This window comes from Salmo trutta, chromosome 15, assembly GCF_901001165.1.
Source record: "Salmo trutta chromosome 15, fSalTru1.1, whole genome shotgun sequence".
Taxonomy (NCBI): Eukaryota; Metazoa; Chordata; class Actinopteri; order Salmoniformes; family Salmonidae; genus Salmo; species Salmo trutta.
The window spans coordinates 12293579-12316871 of record NC_042971.1 but is presented as its reverse complement, the minus strand read 5'-3'; the positions used below and the strand labels follow the sequence as shown (position 1 = coordinate 12316871).

At 42.5% G+C, this 23293-nt stretch overlaps 1 protein-coding gene across 3 annotated transcripts in view; it reads right to left on the bottom strand.

Annotated features, from left to right (window-relative positions):
- Positions 1-23293, bottom strand: part of LOC115148495 (clathrin interactor 1) — a 34764-nt gene that overhangs the window by 8491 nt on the left and 2980 nt on the right. For all 3 annotated transcript variants that reach the window (XM_029690423.1, XM_029690424.1, XM_029690425.1), the window contains exons 2-4: positions 2176-2280; positions 582-678; positions 361-469 (exon numbers count right to left, since the gene is read on the bottom strand). In XM_029690423.1, the coding sequence (XP_029546283.1) occupies positions 361-469; positions 582-678; positions 2176-2280 (311 nt within the window). The remainder of the gene's footprint in view (positions 1-360; positions 470-581; positions 679-2175; positions 2281-23293) is intronic.

Here is a 23293-nt window from a genome sequence, read left to right as displayed (position 1 = left end):
CAAACAAAACATGCACAGAACCCATCAAAGGCTTTTACCTCTGTCATAGCAAATCACAAATGGGTACAGTTGGTATCCAAAGAGAAACTCAACTTGAAGATTTAAATACTGTTCATATACCAATTTAAAACCAGAACATGATGGAACTGACTCCTTAGTACTCCAGCACTGGAGACTTCCTCCTCACTAATGAATTCTCCTGGGTTTTCCATCTGAGAACCAACAGTCTCACCACTGAGGACATCCTGACTGGTTTAGAAGAGAAGTGTGGGATGGTTATGGAATTAATAAACACCTAGGATTAGGCTTCACACTTTTCTTCATCGTTCTGTGCTGCGCCAGCCCCAAAGATTTCCTTACCGACAAAATGGTAGTTTTCCAAGGAGCGAAGGTCGTAGATGTGTTCCCTCGCACTGGTGACAACTCGCTCCGATCCGTTCCTGATGAGGTATGCAAGTAGTAGTAAGGCCTGGGGGAAGAGGTGCAAAACAGTTAGAAACAACACGGCGCTAGGCTTCCTCACCGCAATCAACATGATCGTATGAATGATACATGAGCAGCGGAATGGAGACTCTTCACACCTTGTAAACTCTCCTCCAGTTCTTCTTGTTGTCTTTCAGCATTCTGGTCCACAGCATGTTCATGACCTCGGGGAACTGCTCGTACATGAACGTGGATCTGAGAGGCAGATCAAGAAATACGGATGGGATTAGTGGTAAATGCACAACTAGGGCTGGGCGATATTGCCTAAAAAAAAAATCATCATATAATTTTCAAACTTATGGGCGATTCACAACTCTATTTTTATTTTTTTAAACCTCTCTAAATAAGCTTTGGTGTACAATGTAAAGTCAAAGACGCCGCATTTCAAAAACAGTCTGGAATAAATAGTTTTACCTGCTTTTTTGCAATAATCACTGATCAATAATCAGTGATCAATTTTTCGTTTGGAAGATTCAGCTTTTTAAACCAACATGGCTCAGTTTAAATTGTTTTTACATTGTAGTAAAACAAAATCTCATTTGATATGCATTTTGACATAAAATTACTACAGTCTAGGAAAATTACATTTTTGTTACAAATAACAAAATTTGTTACAAATGTTCCAAGTAACCAGAACCATACACATCCACTAATAACGACTAACTTCTGGTAGCAGGCACTATTGAACATGAACACAGGTCACATAAACAATCGCAAGCACACTGCTAGTGAGTAGCCAGCTAATCTTTATATTTAAAGTCTAGACAACATGGATCTATTTGCTTGCTAACGAGGTAGAACAGTTGAACCGTTATGAATACACCCTCCTGTCTGTCTCCAACTGTTTGAACAACATAGCCTGTTCACTTTGTTTAGATGTTGCCTACCTGGATAAGATGTTAATTTCTCAGAATGAGAACGAATTGCAAATTCCTTAAACAAATGCATATTTTTATGTTCATTGCATGTTTATAAAACAATGACTAAACAGCTAGCGCATAACAGTCTGTGGCTAAAATGATTCTAGGTGCGACGTGGTAGCGCAATGCCGCGTGCGACAGAAACTGAGGATTCATTTCCCACAATCATGTTCATTGATACTCCAGTCTTGGTAGGGTCTGCTCTGTTAAAAAAAGTTGGGAGTTGAGACATAAAAAGGGGATCGTTACAAAGGTTAAGTTATTTTCTATTACAGTAAAATAATGTGTCAATGTGTTTCGGTGCCCATATAAAACGATTATATGTCTGACCAAACCTCAAACGCAAATAGCGAGTTGAAACTGCTTATTGTCAGAGAGGAAGAAGTGATCTTCCGTGTCTTTGTTGTTGTGAGTGGCAGGGGGAAAGTCTTGGTGTCTGTGTGAGTGGCAGGGGGAAGGTCTTGGTGTCTGTGTGAGTGGCAGGGGGAAGGTCTTGGTGTCTGTGTGAGTGGCAGGGGGAAGGTCTTGGTGTCTGTGTGAGCGGCATGGGGAAGGTCTTGGTGTTTGTGCGAGTGGCAAGGTGCACAGTGCACACAGAACAGAAGGAGCAAAGGATAACGAGACCAAAAAAGACTCAAAATGAAACAAAAATGTGATTCTTGCGATAACAGGTCTTTGAAACATGGCTCTAAAACATACATATATGGCCCAGCCCTAGGCACAACTACCGGCCTAGTTGTTGTAAATGTGATAGGACAGTGTTGTCCCTTACTTGGCGATCTCTCCCATGAGCTGTCCAGAGGGACCCCAGGAGTCATCGTTGGTGGCCTCTCGCACCTTGGACTCGATCTCAGAGTAGTTCATCACCACGTTAGTGCTGCAAGAGACATGAAACATTAGGCTAATATAAGAATCATATCAATAAAAAAAACACACACTGAAAGACACTGGTGGATATATCATATACAGTTGAAGAAGTTTACATACACCTTAGCCAAATACATTAAAACTCCTTTTTTCACAATTCCTGACATTTAACCCTAGTAAAAATTCCCTGTCTTAGGTCAGTTAGGATCACCACTTTATTATAAGAATGTGAAATGTCAGAAAAATAGTAGAGAGAATGATTTATTTCAGCTTTTATTTCTTTCATCACATTCCCAGTGGGTCAGAAGTTTACATGCACTCAATTAGTATTTGGTAGCATTGCCTTTAAATTGTTTAACTTGGGTCAAACGTTTCGGGTAGCCTTCCACAAGCTTCCCACAATAAGTTGGGTGAATTTTGGCCCATTCCTCCTGACAGAGCTGGTGTAACTGAGTCAGGTTTGTAGGCCTTCTTGCTCGCACACACTTTTTCAGTTCTGCCCAAAAATGTTCTATAGGATTGAGGTCAGGGCTTTGTGATGGCCACTCCAATACCTTGAAATTGTTGTCCTTAAGCCATTTTGCCACAAAATTGGAAGTATGCTTGGGGTCATTGTCCATTTGGAAGACCCATTTGCAACCAAGCTTTAACTTCCTGACTGATGTCTAGAGATGTTGCTTCAATATAGCCACATAATTTTCCTTCCTCATGACGCCATCTATTTTGTGAAGTGCACCAGACCCTCCTGCAGCAAAGCACCCCCACATCATGATGCTGCCAACCCCCTTGCTTCACAGTTGGGATGGTGCTCTTCGGCTTGCAAGCGTCCCCCTTTTTCCACCAAACATAACAATGGTCACTATGACCAAACAGTTCTATTTTTGTTTCATCAGACCAGAGGACATTTCTCCAAAAAGTACGATCTTTGTCCCCCGTGTGCAGCAAACCGTAGTCTGCCTTTTTTATGGCGGTTTTGAAGCAGTGGCTTCCTCCTTGATGAGCAGCCTTTCAGGTTATGTCAATATAGGACTTGTTTTAAATGTGGATGTAGATACTTTTGTACCTGTTTCCTCCAGCATCTTCACAAGGTCTTTTGCTGTTGTTCTGGGATTGATTTGCACTTTTCACACCAAAGTACGTTCATCTTTAGGAGACAGAACACGTCTCCTTCCTGAGCGGAATGACAGCTGTGTGGTCCCATGGTGTTTATTCTTGCGTACTATTGTTTGTACGGATGAACGTGGTACCTTCAGGCATTTGGAAATTGCTCCCAAGGATGAACCAGACTTGTGGAGGTCTACAATTCTTTTTCTGAGGCCTTGGCTGATTTCTTTTGATTTTCCCATGATGTCAAGCAAAGAGGCATTGAGTTTGAAGGTAGGCCTTGAAATACATCCACAGGTACACCTCCAATTGACTCAAATGATGTCAATTCGCTTATCAGAAGTTTCTAAAGCCATGACATCATTTTCTGGAATATTCCAAGCTGTTTAAAGGCACAGTCAACTTGGTGTATGTGAACTTCTGACCCACTGGAATTGTGTTACAGTGAATTATAAGTGAAATAATCTGCCTGTAAACAACTGTTGGAAAAATGGCTTGTGTCATGCACAAAGTAGACTTGCCAAAACTATAGTTTGTTAACAAGAAATGTGTGGAGTGGTTGAAAAACTAGTTTTAATGACTCCAACATAAGTGTATGTAAACTCCCGACTTGAACTGTACATTGTGGAGCATGATCTATTTCATATTCTGCATGAAGAATGTCTTGTACTTGGCATAACAGTACATGGTGTGTTTTGAGTATTAGGGTGGTGTTAGGATAGGTAGGGGTAAGGCTGGTCTTAACAGACTTCTGATTTAGCCTATCATGTCCAGCAAAGGCTTAACTCCTCTGTTCAGACTGGGCCTGTTCTGAGAGCAGCTTGGGAGGGCTCCAGATGTCCATAAAGATCAACATGACTCAGTGTGGACCATATAGAACAAAATCAGCCATTTCCTGTCAGGTCTCAATTCACTCCCATCACCATACCTGCCAAATCACAGAGCAGAGCAATCAATCAGAGTGCCAGGAAACAGCTGGGCTCTACACAACTTTCTCCTCTAAATTATCAGAAGTTGTGGCAGAGTAGGCCACTCCAGGGTATAAAGACAGCAATTAAATTGACTGATGAGGAAAAAGGGTTCTCAAGATCTATCCTGATTCGAGAAGCAGCTTGACCGGATTATTATGACAACTCAAATAGACACCCATAACCACTCAGGTTAATGAAATATGTACCAGCTGACAACAGAACTCATTCATGGACTCTACAAGGTGTCGAAAGCATTCCACAGGGATTGGACTGGTTTATGTTGACTCCAATGCTTTCCACAGTTCTATCAAGTTGCCCAGATGTCCTTTGGGAGGTGGACCATTCTTGATACACAGGGAACTGTTGAGTGTGAAAAACCCAGCAGCGTTGCAGTTCTTGATGCACTCAAATCGGTGCACCTGGCACCTACCACCATACCCCTTTCAAAGGCACTTTAATATTTTGTCTTGCCCATTCACCCTCTGAATGACACACAATCGCAATCTGCGTCTCAATTGTCTCCTTGTCTCTCGTCAAAAACCCTCCTTTAACCTGTCTCCTCCCCTTCATCTATACTGTTTGAAGTGGATTTAACAAGTGACATCAATAAAGGATCATAGCGTTCACCTGGTCAGCCTGTCATGGAAAGAGCAGGTGTTCCTAATGTTTTGTACGCCCAGTGTATGATGACATTCCATCAGCTGATGGAAGATCCGTGAGAGTGATAAAACGTGACGCAATGTTATTTTAGTGACTGAGATCACACCTAGGGACCAGCCCTTCTAACCCCCTGCCACAGTTCAGCTGGGACAGATGTGAGAGGGAGTGAGTAGGGGGCCCACCTGACGCAACTAATGGAAGGTGAGGGTGAAGGGACACAGCACCGCGATGCTCTACATCTTTAAAAAAACGAGGTAAACACGGTAACGTCGGCTTGCAATGGAGGGACAACACGTTAGCTGAAACAACAAGGCAGGTCAACTATTCAATAATGAAAGAATTCACTCGTGGCATTACCTAATTTTAGATAGCCAAGGGACATTCCCACGTGAAAACTGCAGGATTAAATGGGTATTGTACGCCTAAGGCCTATATTTTGTCTATTGGCGTCAGCACCATTTCACCAGGTCAAATTCCGGATGCATGTAAATGTACTTGGTGAATAAAGGTGATTCCGATTGTGATCCCTGTAGGGACTGTTCAGCCATAGTAAGAAGGGACCAAACATGACTGTGGATGATTAGGCTAACCCAGGGGTTCCCAAAAAGTTTGGCCCGCAACCCCCTTCTGATATCAATTTTTGTGGAAAAAGTGATGCAATCAAAAGCCAATGATAACTTTTTCCCCCCAATTGGGGCTATGACAGTCTTATAAATGAGTCTGACATTACTTCAATCTGAAGGAAGCATAGTTTGAAGTGACTGAAATGCATCAGAAAGGTATTTGGAAGTATAGAAGAACATCAGGCAATAATTTTGGATGATCTGTGTAGAAAAGAACATCATTGATGATGATGTCCCCCCCCCCCTAGTCTGATTTAGTGCCTGGTCTTGTCCACTCTGTTCTAATGAGTCCTGCTCCGTTTATGGGCATTGTAGAGGGAGACCGACTTATCTTTCAGTGAAAGGGGTCATAATATTTTGTAGCTTAAACGCATCAAAAAGAGCCTCACTTGTAGAAACAAAACCACTGTTTATTACAACGGTTACTGACGTAAACCCGGGTCTATGTACCAAGCATGATTTTATTTATTTTATTTCAGTTTTTCACGACCCCATTTTCAAATCCGGCAACCCAACATGAGGTTCTCCACCCACCCCTAGTTTGGGACACGCTGCGCTAACCCTTCCTCGGTCATCCCTGACCAGGCAGATGTGTGAAGAGGACCAAGGAGGAGTCAAGACTCTGGAGAATCTCAATAGCATAGTGCTCGCATCCTCTCGACTTGAGTAGGAGGCAAGTCGAGAGGATGCGAGCACTATGCTATTGAGATTCAAAACCCATTGGAGGAGGTGGTCAGATGGGAGGGATCTCTGGCTTTCTCATCCAAGGGGTTTTGAGGAGGCAAGGAGTATGCAATTGAGATTCTCCCCATGGCCCAACAGACTCTTCCTTCCCCTGCAGCTGCCAGCACTTTTACTAATCACCCCTGCTGTCATTCAGACAGAAAACAGACACTTCCTTCACTTCCACTCTCAATAAATTCCAAAGACACACCTGCACAGGGAGGGAGCAGGTTGCGTGGAGAGCCAGGCATGCAGCACCGGAAGCCATTACCACAGATTGGGACATGAATGATGGAAGAGTTAGAGGAACAGAAACTTGGTCAGGTCTGAGAGATTGACGTTTGAACACCTGTTCTCACAGGGCAGGAAATGCAGCTCCTTCGACTACTTAGTCTATGCATCCATCTACTGGGGACAATCTAAGCCTACATGTGCACTGTGCAAAACCCTAAGCATAAGCTAAGCCGACATGTTTCTTTCTGCAACTCGCAGCAGAAGGAAATCTGTGATTAAACCAGCTTTTGGAATGGATCCCTGGATTTGGCAGAGGACTTGGGATGGATCAATTTACTCTGGTTTAGAATAAACTAATTACATCCAAGAGGGTTTATTAAATCCAGAAACGCAGGTTCACAGATTAGTTCAGTTTTACGACACATGCCAAGCTCTTCCACATGTTGCTGATGGCAAAAAAGAAATAAATATGATCCAATTTTATGGCTCTAGAGCCCTATCGATAGGAAGGGAGATTGACTTAATTCCTGACCCTAATATCAGCCTAGCGAAGAGATCGGACAATCCACAACACTACATGGAAAAGCATATTTACAATTCTCCTCCCTATTGAACCTATTTCACACTCAGTCTATTTGCCTACATTTGTTTGCACACAGTAACCTAACGGGGGTCTAGGGTAGTGGAGGTGGCCGTAAAGGAATCTGCATGAGTTTGTGCATATATTATGATGACATTTTGTGAAGTTTCTGTTTGTTTTGGACTTCGGGGAGTTTTTTTTGGGGCTGTTCGGGCACACAATATATTTTCTGGAGGCAAGCCAAAGTTCGGAGCCAAAGTCTAAGACGCTTCGTCAGTGATTGGTCAACAGTAGGGATTCTTCAATAAATTCTGTAGCCATTCAACAAGACATTACCCGTTTTCATGCACATTTTTTAATAGAAAAATACTGAACCAAACATCTTAGATCGATTTAAAATTGCAGGACTAAGATCTCTTTGGCAAAAACATCAAAAGTAATGACAGATTTCTTAAATTATCTTAGATAAATTCAGACTTGAGGAAGTGAATACTGGTTACGGTGTCTCAAAATGGACAATCAGCTCTATTGAAGATTTTTTTTTAAATTTTCAGCAAAGGTCTTTCAAGGGAGTATGCGAGCACCCTCCTTCGGTTCGGCTAGCTGACCACGGGTCTGATTAGGCTAGTCAAAAGTTGGCTGCTGGCTGGGTTTAGCCAGGGCTTTGCCAAAGACGGGTGCACAGATCCTTAGGAGGTCAAGGGTAAAGTGCTCAGTGACAGATGGGAGGACAATGGAATAGAGCTGGGGAAAGAATGACGAGACGAGAGACTAATGAACAAGCCAATTATATCAAGTCTGCAAGTAAGCATTTCATTGCACTGCGCTCAAATGTATATGACGAATAAACAAACTTGAAGTCTGAGATAACGGCCAACTGATCACCCATAGGCTACACAGAGACTCTAGATCAGGGATGTCCAACTTTGACGGGGTGGGGGCCACAAAACATCTGAACTCATGTGGAGCCGCAGTGACTCGCGGGTATGTGTACCGACATCCATACCCACACATGCAGTTAGAGCTGGCCCTAGCCTTTTGGGGGCTCTAAGTGCATTTTGTTGCGGAACATTTTAGCTTTTGAGTTCAATTTGAGTGCAATTCTACACTTTGCCATGGGCATAGAGAAAATGTTGCAGTTTTAAAGCAAGTTTGCTGGAATTCTACATATTTTGCCATAAGGTGGAGAGAAATGTTTGCAGTTTTTAATATATCTGAGTGAAAAATCAATAGGGGCTTCTGGTCAGTAATTCGACCATGATCACTACAAGTTTATATGGCTGGCTAGACTACTGTAATTTACCAATCTAAAAAAATGTGTGTGTCAGTGACTGACAAAACTGCTGATGCACAAGCAAATTTTGAAATGTCACCTTGTGTATTCTACTATTCTAACTCTCAACAAGTAGAGACCCTGATGAAGTTTATTTATTTATCATTTGGGGGGGGATTGATTCGCAGGCCTACAAAAAAAAGGGGGGCCGCCAGTTGCCCATCCTGCTCCAGATCAACAAATGGCCACAGCACAAACCGGTTTGTTCCAAACCGAACATTGGGTAGAACTGGACATTCAATGAAACGAAATACACTTCTTTAGGTGTATGAAGCATGTGTGTTTCATGGTGGATGGATTAACAAACGCTGAGAGAATTTATACAGTCAGTGTCCGTGCAGCAGCATGAGTGACAGAGAGCGAGAGAGCTTCTCCACAGCAAAGCTGCTCCAAGATGAGGGAAATCCTAGTCCACTGAATAATGAATGACAGCGGTTTATAAAAGCAGATGGCCTGAACGGCAAGCGTACTGGCGATGTGCTTACATTTCAAACAGCCTAGAATACACACACACACACACACACACACACACACACACACACACACACACACACACACACACACACAGACAGAAGGGCCCGCTGTGTGAAAAATATTCAGCTGAAGATGAGACAAAAGAAGGTGAGCAGTGGCTCTGACTGAAAGGGAAAAGGAAACAGACAGAGCCCAGGCTTCCCTTCCAACCCTCTGCATCCTGGGCCTCTTTGTTCAGTAGGCCCGCCGTTGCCGCGTCTGTTCTGCTCAGGATGTGCCTGCTTATTTACACATGCAGTGGAGAACACAGCCTAGCGGGCCACTGCTGAAAAGCCAAAGCCCTGCACATGAAACAACATCTAGTTGCTCCAGTCCTCACTCTCCTCTCTCCCTCCTCCTACACTAGAAGATAAACATCACCTGCTGCTTCTGAGGAACAGTGGTTCTAGAGGTCAGGTTTCAAATGGAGATAGTGGTGATAGTAATGAAGGGGACACAGGGGACCACAGCAGCGAGGGAGGGAGGTTGAGAGCGCTCAGCTCACTGACGCTCATTAGAAGCAAGAGGCACTGAACGGACAAGGACATTTGCCAGGGAGAAAAGTCCCTGGGGGATGCAGCCTGCAGCTCGGTTGATTTGGAGTAGGTCTATTCCTGAAGCTACTCACACAGAAGTGGCGCTGATCACACTGCAGTGTGCTGGGAGGATATAGAATACTGTACTGCTGGGAGCCATGCCTAGGAAGATCATTTACTGATAAAAATGGATTTGCAGGTTGGCTGATGGACTGAAGTTCTGTTCATTACTGTAACCTAAAAGCATCATTTGTACTCAGAATGACCTATAGGTATAGGCTATATGGCCCAATGACCCATCGACTAGCCTAAAATGCATATTCTGCAAGACATCTGTGAAGAATGTCAGTCCTCACCAGAAATACCATTCAACTGGCCAACACACTGAAGCGACGTGCCCCCCTGTGCTGGGATCCCATTCCAAACAGATGTATGAGAATTTAAAAAATGCACCGACAAGGTGTGGCGGTGGATAGTCTGTTCTCAAACAGCTTAGCATCTGCAGGGAGCTCTCTGGGGCCAGGGTAGCAGGAGAAGGCCCTCTCCCTCTAGGCCTATTGTTTCAAGCCCTATTCAGCTGAAATCAGATGATGGCATCTCAGGCAGCATCCATTACTGTCGCCTGTCTGCAAGCTCTGTCCATAAAACAGGCACTCGACTGGAGCCTCTGTCTGCTATAGAACAAATTACCATTATGTAACAATAGCAAGTACATTTTTTTCCTGGTTGGAGAAAGTTATGTGCATGGTTCTCTGCATGGTTATGTTCAGTATTTACAAATCAGTAATCGCATAATGTATACTGAACAAAAATATAAACTCAACATGCAACAATTTCAAAGATTTTACTGAATTACAGTTCATGTAAGAAAATCAGTCAATTGAAATACATTCATTAGGCCCTAATCTATAGATTTCACATGACTGGGCAGGGGTTCAGCCACAGTTGGGCCTGGAGGGCATAGACCCACCCACTTGGCAGCCAGGCCAACCCACTGGGGAGCCAAGCCCAGCAAATCAGAATGAGTTGAGACACACAAAAGGGCTTTATTACAGAGAGAAATAATCCTCCGCACCCCCCCTCCCGATCCCGCAAGTGAAGAAGCCGGATGTGGAGGTCCTGGGCTGGCGTGGTTACACGTGGTCTGCGGTTGTGAGGCCGGTTGGAAGTACTGCCAACTTCTCTAAAACGACGGAGGCGGCTTATGGTAGAGAAATTAACAACAGCTCTGGTGGGCATTCCTGCAGTTAGCATGCCAATTGCACGCTCTCTCAAAACTTGCGTCTAGAGGTCGTCCTTTGAAACGTGGACCATTCTTGATACTAGAGTACGACCGATTAATCAGCATGGCCGATTAATTATGGCCGATTTCAAGTTTTCATAACAATCGGTAAATAGGCCTTTTTGGACGATGACATTGCAATCCATGAGGAAACTGCGTGGCAGGCTGACCACCTGTTACGCGAGTGCAGCGTCAAAAGGACCTTGTGGCTGCAATGAGCCAAGGTAAGTTGCTAGCTAGCATTAAACTTATCTTATAAAAAATCAATCTTAACATAATCACTAGTTAACTACACATGGTTGATGATATTACTAGGTTAACTAGCTTGTCCTGCGTTGCATATAATCAATGCGGTGCATGATAATTTAGCATCGAATCACAGCCTAATTCAACTTCACCAAACGGGTGATGATTTAACAAAAGCGCATTCGCAAAAAAGGACATTCGATGCACAAATGTACCAAACCATAAACATCAATGCCTTTCTTAAAATCAATACACAGAAGTATATAGTTTTTTAAACCTGCATATTTAGTTAAAATAAATGCATGTTAGCAGGCAATATTAACTAAGGAAATTGTCACTTCTCTTGTGTTCAGCGCAAGCAGAGTCAAGGTACTGGATATGCAAGAGTTTTGGTCGCCTGGCTCGTTGCGAACTGTGTTTCTTCCTAACAAAGACCGTAATTCATTTTCCCGAATTTTACATAATTATGACATAATATTGAAGGTTGTGCAATGTAACAGCAATATTTAGACTTATGGATGCCACCCGTTCGACAAAATACAGAATGGTTCCGTATTTCACTGAAAGAATAAACATTTTGTTTTCGAAATGATAGTTTCCGGATTTGACCGTATTAATGACCAAAGGCTCGTATTTCTGTGTGTTCTTTATAATTAACATTTGATAGAACAGGCTGATTGAGCGGTGGTAGGCAGCAGCAGGCTCGTAAGCATTCATTCAAACAGCACTTTACTGTGTTTGCGATCAGCAATGCTTGAAGCACAGCGCTGTTTATGAATTCAAGCTTAATCAACTCCCGAGATTAGGCTGGCAATAGTAAAGTGCCTATAAGAACATCCAATAGTAAAAGTTACAGTTGAAGTCAGAAGTTTACATACACTTAGGTTGGAGTCATTAAAACTGTTTTTTCAACCACTCCACAAATTTCTTGTTAACAAACTATAGTTTTGGCAAGTCGGTTAGGACATCTACTTTGTGCATGACACACGTTGTTTTTCCAACAATTGTTTACAGACAGATTATTTCACTTATAATTCACTGTATCACAACTCCAGTGGGTCAGAAGTTTACATACACCAAGTTGACTGTGCCTTTAAACAGCTTGGAAAATTCCAGAAAATGATGTCATGGCTTTAGAAGCTTCCGATAGGCTAATTTACATAATTTGAGTCAATAGGAGGTGTACCTGTGGATGTATTTCAAGGCCTACCTTCAAACTCAGTGCCTCTCTGCTTGACATCATGGGAAAATCTAAAGAAATCAGCAAAGTCTGTTTCATCCTTGGGAGCAATTTCCTAACGCCTGAAGGTACCATGTTCATCAGTACAAACAATCGTACGCAAGTATAAACACCATGAAACCACGCAGCCGTCATACCGCTCAGGAAGGAGACGCATTCTGTCTCCTAGAGATGAACGTACTTTGGTGCGTAAAGTGCAAATCAATCCTAGAACAGCAGAAAAGTTGTGGGGGTGCTTTGCTGCAGGAGGGTCTGGTGCACTTCACAAAATAGATGGCATCATGAGGGAGGAAAATTATGGGGATATATTGAAGTAACATCTCAAGACATCAGTCAGGAAGTTAAAGCTTGGTCACAAATGGGTCTTACAAATGGACAATGACCCCAAGCATACTTCCAAAATTGTTGCAAAATGGCTTAAGGACAACAAAGTCAGGGTATTGGAGTGGCCATAACAAAGCCCTGACCTCAAACCTATAGAACATTTGTGGGCAGAACTGAAAAAGCGTGTGCAAGCAAGGAGGCATACAAACCTGACTCAGTTACACCAGCTCTCTCAGGAGGAACGGGACAAAATTCACCCAACTTATTGTGGGAAGCTTGTGGAAGGCTACCCGAAACGTTTGACCCAAGTTAGACAATTGAAAGGCAATGCTACCAAAATACTAATTGAGTGTATGTAAACTTCTGACCCACTGGGAATGTGATGAAAGAAATAAAACCTGAAAAAAAGTATTCTCTACTATTATTCTGACATTTCACATTCTTAAAATAAAGTGGTGATCCTAACTGACCTAAGACAGGGAATTTTTACTAGGATTAAATGTCAGGAATTGTGAAAAACTGAGTTTAAATGTATTTGGCTAAGGTGTATGTAAACTTCCGACTTCAACTGGATATGACATACAAAATGGTATAGGGAGAAATAGTCTACACATCATAATTCCTATAATAACTACAACTTCTGAACTGGGAATATTGAAGAACTGGGAATATTGAACCACCAGCTTTCATATACAGTGGGGGAAAAAAGTATTTGATCCCCTGCTGATTTTGTACGTTTTTGCCCACTGATAAAGAAAGGATCAGTCTATAATTTTAATGGTAGGTTTATTTGAACAGTGAGAGACAGAATAACAACAAAAATATCCAGAAAAACGCATGCCAAAAATGTTATTAATTGATTTGCATTTTAATGAGGGAAATACGTATTTGACCCCCCCCCCCCCCCCCCCAATCAGAAAGATTTCTGGCTCCCAGGTGTCTTTTATACAGGTAACGAGCTGAGATTAGGAGCACACTCTTAAAGGGAGTGATCCTAACCGCAGCTTGTTACCTGTAAAAAAGACACCTGTCCACAAAAGCAATCAATCAGATTCCATACTCTCCACCATGGCCAAGACCAAAGAGCTCTCCAAGGATGTCAGGGACAAGATTGTAGACCTACACAAGGCTGGAATGGGCTACAAGACCATCGCCAAGCAGCTTGGTGAGAAGGTGACAACATTTGGTGCGATTATTCGCAAATGGAAGAAACACAGAAGAACTGTCAATATCCCTCGGCCTGGGGCTCCATGCAAGATCTCACCTCGCATATTTAGTTAAAATAAATGCATGTTAGCAAGCAATATTAACTAAGGAAATTGTCACTTCTCTTGTGTTCAGTGCAAGCAGAGTCAATGTACTGGATATGCAACAGTTTTGGTCGCCTGGCTCGTTGCGAACTGTGTTTCTTCCTTACAAAGATCGTAATTAATATGCCAGAATTTTACATAATTATGACATAACATTGATGGTTGTTCAATGTAACAGCAATATTTAGACTTATGGATGCCACCCGTTCGATAAAATACGGAACGGTTCCGTATTTCACTAAAAGAATAAGCGTTTTGTTTTCGAAATGATAGGTCATTAGTATGGTAAAATCCGGAAACCAAGTCTCGTATTTCTGTGTATTTATTATATTATAATTAAGTCTATGATTTGGTATTTGATAGAGCAGTCTGACTGAGCGGTGGTAGGCAGCAGCAGGCTCGTAAGCATTCATTCAAACAGCACTTTCCTGTGTTTGCCAGCAGCTCTTCGTAATGCTTGAAGCACAGCGCTGTTTATGACTTCAAGCATATCAACTCCCGAGATTAGGCTATAGTGCAAATAAGAACATCCAATAGTCAAAGGTATATGAAATACAAAATGGTACACAGTGAAATAGTCCTATAATTCCTTATACTTACGAGCCCCAGTTGCAACATGGCGTCGACAGAGATGGTCGCTTCGCGTTCATAGGAAACTATGCAGTATTTTGTTTTTTTTATGTATTATTTCTTACACTGTTACCCCGGGAAATCTTAAGTCTTATTACATACAGCCGGGAAGAACTATTGGATATAAGAGCAACGTCAACTTACCAACATTACGACCAGGAATACGACTTTCCCGAAGCGGATCCTCTGTTTGGACCTCTAACCAGGACAATGGATCAGATCCCTGTTGGTGACCCAAAACAACGGCGCGGCAGAAGGGGCGGTCTTCTGGTCAGGCTCCGTAGACGGGCACATCGCTCACCGCTCCCGAATATACTACACACCAATGTCCAGTCTCTTGAGAACAAGGTAGACAAAATTCGAGCAAGGGTTGCCCTCCAGAGAGACATCAGAGATTGTAACATTCTCTGTTTCATGGAAACATGGCTCACTTGGGATACGTTATCAGAGTTGGTACAGCCACCCGGTTTCCTCACGCATCGCGCGCCAGCAGAAACAAACATCGCTCTGGTAAGAAGAAGGACGGGGGTGTATACCTTATGATTAACGAGTTATGGTGTGATCATAACAACATACAGGAACTCAAGTCCTTTTGTTCACCTGACCTAGAATTCCTTACAATCAAATGCCGACCGCATTATTTACCAAGAGAATTCACTTCGATTATAATCACAGCCGTGTATATCCCCCCCAAGCAGACACCTCGATGGCCCTGAAAGAGCTTCATTGGACTCTATGTAAACTGGAAACCACATATCCTGAGGCTGCATTTATTGTTGCTGGGAATTTTAACAAAGCTAATCTGAAAACAATGCTCCCTAAATTTTATCAGCATATCGAATGCGCGACCCGGGCTGGCAGCATTCTGGATCATTGCTACTCTAACTTCCGCGACGCATACAAAGCCCTCCCTCACCCTCCTTTCGGCAAATCTGACCACAACTACATTTTGTTGCTCCCAGCATATAGACAGAAACTAAAACAGGAAACACCCATTCTCTGGTCTGTTCAACGCTGGTCCGACCAATCTGATTCCACGCTTCAAGATTGCTTCGATCACGTGGACTGGGATATGTTCCGGATAGCCTCAGACAACAACATTGATCTATATGCTGATTCGGTGAGCGAGTTTATTAGCAAGTGCATCGGTGATGTTGTACCCATTGTGACCATTAAAACCATCCCCAACCAGAAACCGTGCATTGATGGCAGCATTTGTGCAAAACTGAAAGCACAAACCACTGCTTTTAATCATGGCAAGGCGACCGGAAACATGAATACAAAGAGTGTAGCTATTCCCTCCGCAAAGCAATCAAACAAGCTAAGCGTCAGTATAGAGACAAAGTAGACTCGCAATTCAACGGCTCAGACATGAGACGTATGTGGCAGAGTCTACAGTCAATCACGGATTACAAAAAGAAAACCAGCTCCGTCGCGGACACCGACGTCTTGCTCCCAGACAAACTAAACAACTTCTTTGCTCGCTTTGAGGACAATAGTGCCACTGACACGGCCCGCTACCAAAACCCGCGGGCTCTCCTTCACCGCAGCCAACGTGAGTAAAACATTCAAAAGTGTTAACCCTCGCAAGGCTGCCGGCCCAGACGGCATCCCTAGCCGCGTCCTCAGAGCATGTGCAGACCAGCTGGCTGGTGTGTTTACGGACATATTCAAATCAATCCCTATTCCAGTCTGCTGTTCCAACATGCTTCAAGAGGGCCACCATTGTTCCTGTTCCCAAGAAAGCTAAGGTAACTGAGCTAAATGACTATAGCCCCGTAGCACTCATGTCCGTCATCATGAAGTGCTTTGAGAGACTAGTCAAGGATCATATCACCTCCACCCTACCTGACACCCTAGACCCATTCCAAATTTGCTTACCGCCCCAATAGGTCCACAGACGACGCAATCGCAATCACACTGCCCGAACCCATCTGGACAAGAGGAATACCTATGTAAGAACACTGTTCATTGATTACAGCTCAGCATTTAACACCATAATACCCTCCAAACTCGTCATTAAGCTCGAGACCCCGGGTCTCAACCCCGCCCTCTGCAACTGGGTCCTGGACTTTCTGACAGGCCACCCCAGGTGGTGAGGGTAGGAAATAACATCTCCACCCCGCTGATCCTCAACTTTGGGGCCCCACAAGGGTGCGTTCTCAGCCCTCTCCTGTACACCCATGACTGCGTGGCCATGCATGCCTCCAATTCAATCATCAAGTTTGCAGACGACACTACAGTGGTAGGCTTGATTACCAACAATGACGAGACAGCCTACAGGGAGGAGGTGAGGGCCCCCGGAGTGTGGTGTTAGGAAAATAACCTCACACTCAATGTAAACAAAAAAAAGGAGATGATCGTCGACTTCAGGAAACAGCAGAGGGACACCCCCCTATCCACATTGACGGGACAGTAGTGTAGAAGGTGGAAAGTTTTAAGTTCCTCGGTGTACACGTCACGGACAAACTGAAATGGTCCACCCACACCGACAGCGTGGTGAAGAAGGCGCCAGGAGGCTAAAGAAATTTTACAGATGCATTACACCTACATTACTCATCTCATATACTGTACTCCATACCATCTACTGCATCTTGCCTATGCCGCACGGCCATCGCTCATCCATATGCATGTACATATTCTTATTCATTCCTTCACACTTGTGTGTATGAGGTAGTTGTGAAATTGTTACATTACTTGTTACATATTACTGCACGGTCGGAACTAGAAGCACAAGCATTTTGCTACACTCGCATTAACATCTGCTAACCATGTGTAGTCGTGGCCAAAAGTTTAGAGAATGTGAAAATTAATATTCGTGTCAAAGTCTGCTGCCTCAGTGTCTTTAGATATTTTTGTCAGATGTTACTATGGAATACTGAAGTATAATTACAAGCATTTCATAAGTGTCAAAGGCTTTTATTGACAATTACATGAAGTTGATGCAAAGTCAATATTTGCAGTGTTGACCCTTCTTTTTCAAGACCTCTGCAATCCGCCCTGGCATGTTGTCAATTAGCTTCTGGGCCACATCCTGACTGATGGCAGCCCATCCTTGCATAATCAATGCTTGGAATTTGTGGGTTTTTGTTTGTCCACCCGCCTCTTGAGGATTGACCACAAGTTCTCAATGGGGAGTTTCCTGGCCATGGACCCAAAATATTGATGTTTTGTTCCCCGTGCCACTTAGTTATCACTTTTTCCTTATGGCAAGGTGCTCCATCATGCTGGAAAATGCATTGTTCGTCACCAAACTGTTCCTGGATGGTTGGGAGAAGTTGCTCTCGGAGGATGTGTTGGTGCCATTCTTTATTCATGGCTGTGTTCTTAGGCAAAATTGTGAGTGAGCCCACTCCCTTGGCTGAGAAGCAACCCCACACATGAATGGTCTCAGGATGCTTTACTGTTGGCATGACACAGGACTGATGGTAGCGCTCACCTTGTCTTCTCCGGACAAGCTTTTTTCCGGATGCCCCAAACAATCGGAAAGGGGATTCATCAGAGAAAATGACTTTACCCCAGTCCTCAGCAGTCCAACCCCTGTACCTTTTGCAGAATATCAATCTATCCCTGATGTTTTTCCTGGAAATAAGTGGCTGGCTTCTTTGCTAACCTTCTTGACACCAGGCCATCCTCCAAACGTTTTCGCCTCACTCTGCGTGCAGATGCACTCACACCTGCCTGCTGCCATTCCTGAGCAAACTCTGTACTGGTGGTGCCCCGATCCCGCAGCTGAATCATCTTTAGGAGATGGTCCTAGCGCTTCCTGGACTTTATTGGGCACCCTGAAGCCTTCTTCAGAACAATTGAACCGCTCTCCTTGAAGTTCTTGATGATCCGATAAATGGTTGATTTAGGTGCAATCTTACTGGCAGCAATATCCTTGCCTGTGAAGCCCTTTTTGTGCAAAGCAATGATGACTGCACGTGTTTTCTTGTAGGTAACCATATTTGACAGAGGAAGAACAATGATTCCAAGCACCACCCTCCTTTTGAAGCTTCCAGTCTGTTACTCAAACTCAAATCAGCATGACAGAGTGATCTCCAGCCTTGTCCACGTCAACACTCACACCTGTGTCAACGAGAGAATCACTGACATGATGTCAGCTGGTCCTTTTGTGCAGGGCTGAAATGCAGTGGAAATGTTTTTTGGGGATTCAGTTCATTTGCATGGCAAAGAGGGACTTTGCAATTCACTCTTCAATTCAATTCACTCTTCAAAACATTCTGGAATATATGCAAATTGCCATCATACAAACTGAGGCAGCAGACTTTGTGAAAATGTATATTTGTGTCATTCTCAAAACTTTTGGCCATGACTATGTGACCAATAAAATTTGATTAGAATAACTACAACCTAAAACTTCTTAACTGGGAATATTGAAGACTCATGTTAAAAGGAACCACCAGCCATATGTTCTCATGTTTTGAGCAAGGAACTTAAACGTTAGCTTTTTTTACATGGCACATATTGCACTTTTACGTTCTTTATCAACACTGTGTTTGTATTATATTAAGTTAAAATAAGTGTTTATTCAGTATTGTTGTAATTGTCATTATTACACACACACACACACACACACACACACACACACACACACACACACACACACACACACACACATATATGAAAATAAATAAAAAATGTGGCCGATTAATCGGTATCAGCTTTTTTTGGTCCTCCAATAATCGGTATCGGCGTTGAAAAATCATAATTGGTCGACCTCTACTTGATACATATGGGAAACTGTTGAGAGTGAAAAACCCAGCAGCGTTGCAGTTCTACACAAACCGGTGCGCCTGGTACCTACTACCATACCCTGTTCAAAGGCACTTTTTGAACAGGGTACTTTTTTCCTTGCCCATTTACCCTCTGAATGGCACACATACACAGTCCATGTCTCAATTGTCTCAAGGTTTAAAAAGCATTCTTTAACCCATCTCCTCCCCTTCATCTACACTGATTGAAGTGGATTTAACAAGTGACATCAATAAGGGATCATAGCATTTACTTGGATTCACCTTGTCAGTCTATGTCATGGAAAGAGCATGTTCTGTACACTCAGTGCAGAACGATATCAGATCACAGCCAAGTAATAATATCATCCTTTAAAGAGAGTTTGTTATTTTCTGTGTATAACATTAGCTACTAGCTAGCAAGCAGGCAACTAGTCCAAACCTGGCTAGCAGTTGAAAACAACTCTGAAATTGCAGTGATTACGTGTCGACATGTAGGCTATGGTTTATGCCAGAACAGAGAAGAAGCTAGCTAGCTAGTACAATTTATGATAACCCTATAGCCCCAGCTCAGCAACTCGCTAAAACACAACTCTATGGTGAAGAAAGTTTCTGATGAACTTCCTTCATCATTGAGTTGAGTCAGCTAGCTTATTGCAGGCTATGGAGCCATCTTCGGAATCAATTAAGGAAATGTGTGCTACCAAGCCGGCTTATTCATTGAAAACACGGCTTGTCTTGCTTGCTAACGTTATAGGACTGCTGCATTCACCCAATGCGTGCTGGCAAGATATCCCTGCCTCAGCAATAGCATTGGCTATCTAGTTAGCTAGCTTCCACCCACTGTCAGGCAGCTTGTGACCATTTGGTGTTCAAAAAATATGTAAAATAATGAAACAATAAACAGAACTGAGCTAGCTAGGGGGGGGGCTACAGATGGGCTAGCTACAGATGCACAGTGCCAGGTAAAGATTGGATAAGTTGAAATAAAGTGAGATAATTGTTGCTATTTTCATAGATGGAACATGTTAGCTATCTATCCAACACTGCAATTAGGAGCTAGCTTGCTGGCTATACATTTAGAACAAATTTAAAAATAAAAATAGGGGCTCTGCCTAGCCTTTACCAGGACAGCTGAAATGTATGTAGCTACCTAGCATTTCCTCCATTAAATGTTACATTTTAGTCATTTAGCAGACGCTCCTGTCCAGAGCGACTTATAGGAGCAATTATGGTTCAGCGCCTTGCTCAAGGGCACAGACAGATTTTTCACCTAGCCGCCTTTCGGTTACTGGCCCAATGCTTGTTTAAAACCATTGAAGTCTATAGGGAATCATTTCTGGTAAATTGATGTTTACAGTCCTTCATAAAACCATGGAGTTCCTTTCAAAATGAGGAGACAAGAAGCAAAGAAAGGACCCTTTTCAATTACTGGGCTCGTTTGTCTGTTTGCACAATGAAAGAAACCTCTTCCTTTACAAACCTTCAGTTTGGAATCAAGGATGAGTGCATTCAGTCAGACAATGGAGGCAGTATCTTGTCTACCTACATGGAGTCTAGCCTGGCTTTGCACCTTACAAACCTTCATCTCAACAAGCACGCAATTGAAGATCAGAGGTCACAGTGACATCAGAGCGTCATTCATTGGGGAGGCTTGCGAACTTTTGCATCAGAATAAGTCATTCATATCCTTCACCTCTTTCTACTGCTCATCAGCATTCTCATTTCATGCATTCTTTATGACTCAAGTGTATGCATTATTTGAAACTACTCTGCATGCAAATAAACTTTTTGATTCAAATCAAAACACAGCAGATTATAAATAGGCTATTTTCAATATGTCCTGAATGGCTAGACCAGCGATGGTATTTACAAGTCCCTCCCTATATTAAGCCTAACTTAAAAGCATGAGAAAGGTAATCCTGCAGAAAGTGGTTGCATGCAGGGTTGATACAAGAACTGCCATGATTCATGACTTTATGCTGGCATAGGAAGAAGTGCTAGAAACACACCACTTGGTTTCAAAACTGTATTAGTCAAATGACCACAGTGACTGCACATTTCAACCCAGAGGTCAAACACACTCTTTCCTATGAGAAGTAGGCTATGCCTCAGGACAAAATGTCTTTCTATTTTATACTTTGTGGTTACTTAGCTACACTTATGAAATCGTGCACAACCTTGAAGCACTAAGCTGCAGGGCTTGCAATGCAAGATATTGGTGCCACAGAGGCTTTTCTCATGATCATAGCTAGCTGTGTTGACATAAAGGGTTGCACTAAGAAAATTGAACTTCTCCAATACTGACGCATGAATGATTAAATAAGTGTTGCCAGGGTATACAAACTTCAAACCCCTCTAGCGATTAATTGAAATAATGTCTGGTAAACACCATGCAGTACAAATGTCCATAGCCAACACATATGAGATCATGTGCAACACATTAATTTAGATTCCTGTTCTCCAAGCATCAGGATATTATGCTGGCAGCACATTTCAGAATAATAGCGCCCCTGCAAAGACAAGCTAAACGTTGGGATTATTTTTTTTTCACAGCATTGCAACTAGGCTTGGGCGGTATACCGTATACCGAGGTACTTGGAAAAAGCAAGGGGATGGTTTTCAATAACATCAAAACTATTTATTTGAAGTTTTTCAATAAATGTAGCGAATTTAAGTTAAATACCTGCAGTCAACTTGTGCAATAAGTTAGGAGATAAAAGCAGATTGCGTTCTTCATTTTACCTGTCACAATATCAAGCTAAGTTCCCAGAAAAGTTGAGCGAGTTACATGTTTGTTTGTAAATAGCACAACAGGAGAAAGCGGGAGCTGGTGAGTCCAGCTGTGTATTTGGCTTAACTTGCTAGTTATCTATGCAAGTGGCTGAATTAATAAAAAGACCGGGCTTTCTGTCGTGTTTGAGAAGTCAAAGCGTTTTGGATGAGTTCTTGATTTAAGTGCGTTTATTTTTTCTCCTCTCCATTCTCGCCCGTCTGCTCCTCCCTCTCTTTGCAATTAGTTTATTTTCATTTGCGCTCATTAGCATATTTAGCTAGCAGCCTCTATTGAAATTCACGAATAGTTTGTGCAAATTCTTTCTGATAAGACACCCAATTAGCTTTTTTGTTGCATTTTAGCACCCCCTTGTGTACTAAGATGGTAATACTGTAAATCCCCTGATGAGAAGGACAGTATGCCAATATGAAATCTATATACCACCCAACCCTAATTGCAACTACCTAAAAAAATAAAAAGAATCTGATGCATTTTATTTTTTACATTGTATTATTTATAGCAGCATTTCTTTTGAAAGTTTACACAGATACTGGTATGTTGAAAGCTATTGTGTAGGTTATATTTAAAGAAATACATTTTTTTTTATAAAATACAGTTATGTTATTGGAATTACTCAATAGTCTGCAAAATTGAAATGGTCTCTTGTTTTTATTAACTTGTGATGGGCAACAGGTTTAATACAGAGTGCTGATGACTCCTTACTCTACCCACACTATTCACTGCGATACAATACACTGTATGGGGGATACTTACTGGTTGTAGAGAAGTTGTCGGGTGGAAAATACTCAATAGGGTCTTTACTAACCAAATATGGTTAGATTTGGAAGGGGACTGCCGTACATATCCAGCAGCACTTCGTTCTCCACTCTATAGCCCCCAATGCAATACACTGTACATGGGATACAGTGCCTTGAAAAATAACTTGTTCTGAGTGATTAACTGCAAATTATATTATTTTTTGTTTTTTAAACAACTAATTGACCAACGTCGGTTCAATTATTTGAATTCCATTTAGTTTGTTTATTTCTGTGAGATCGATGCTCAGTTTCTATCGAGATCAAGCCCGAATTGTGTGATGTAGTTGGGAGTTGTAGTTTCCAACAGGCTAATATTCTATACAGTTTAGCACAGAAAATGTGGTAATTAACTACAATGATCATAATCTATTGAGCGCCCGCTTA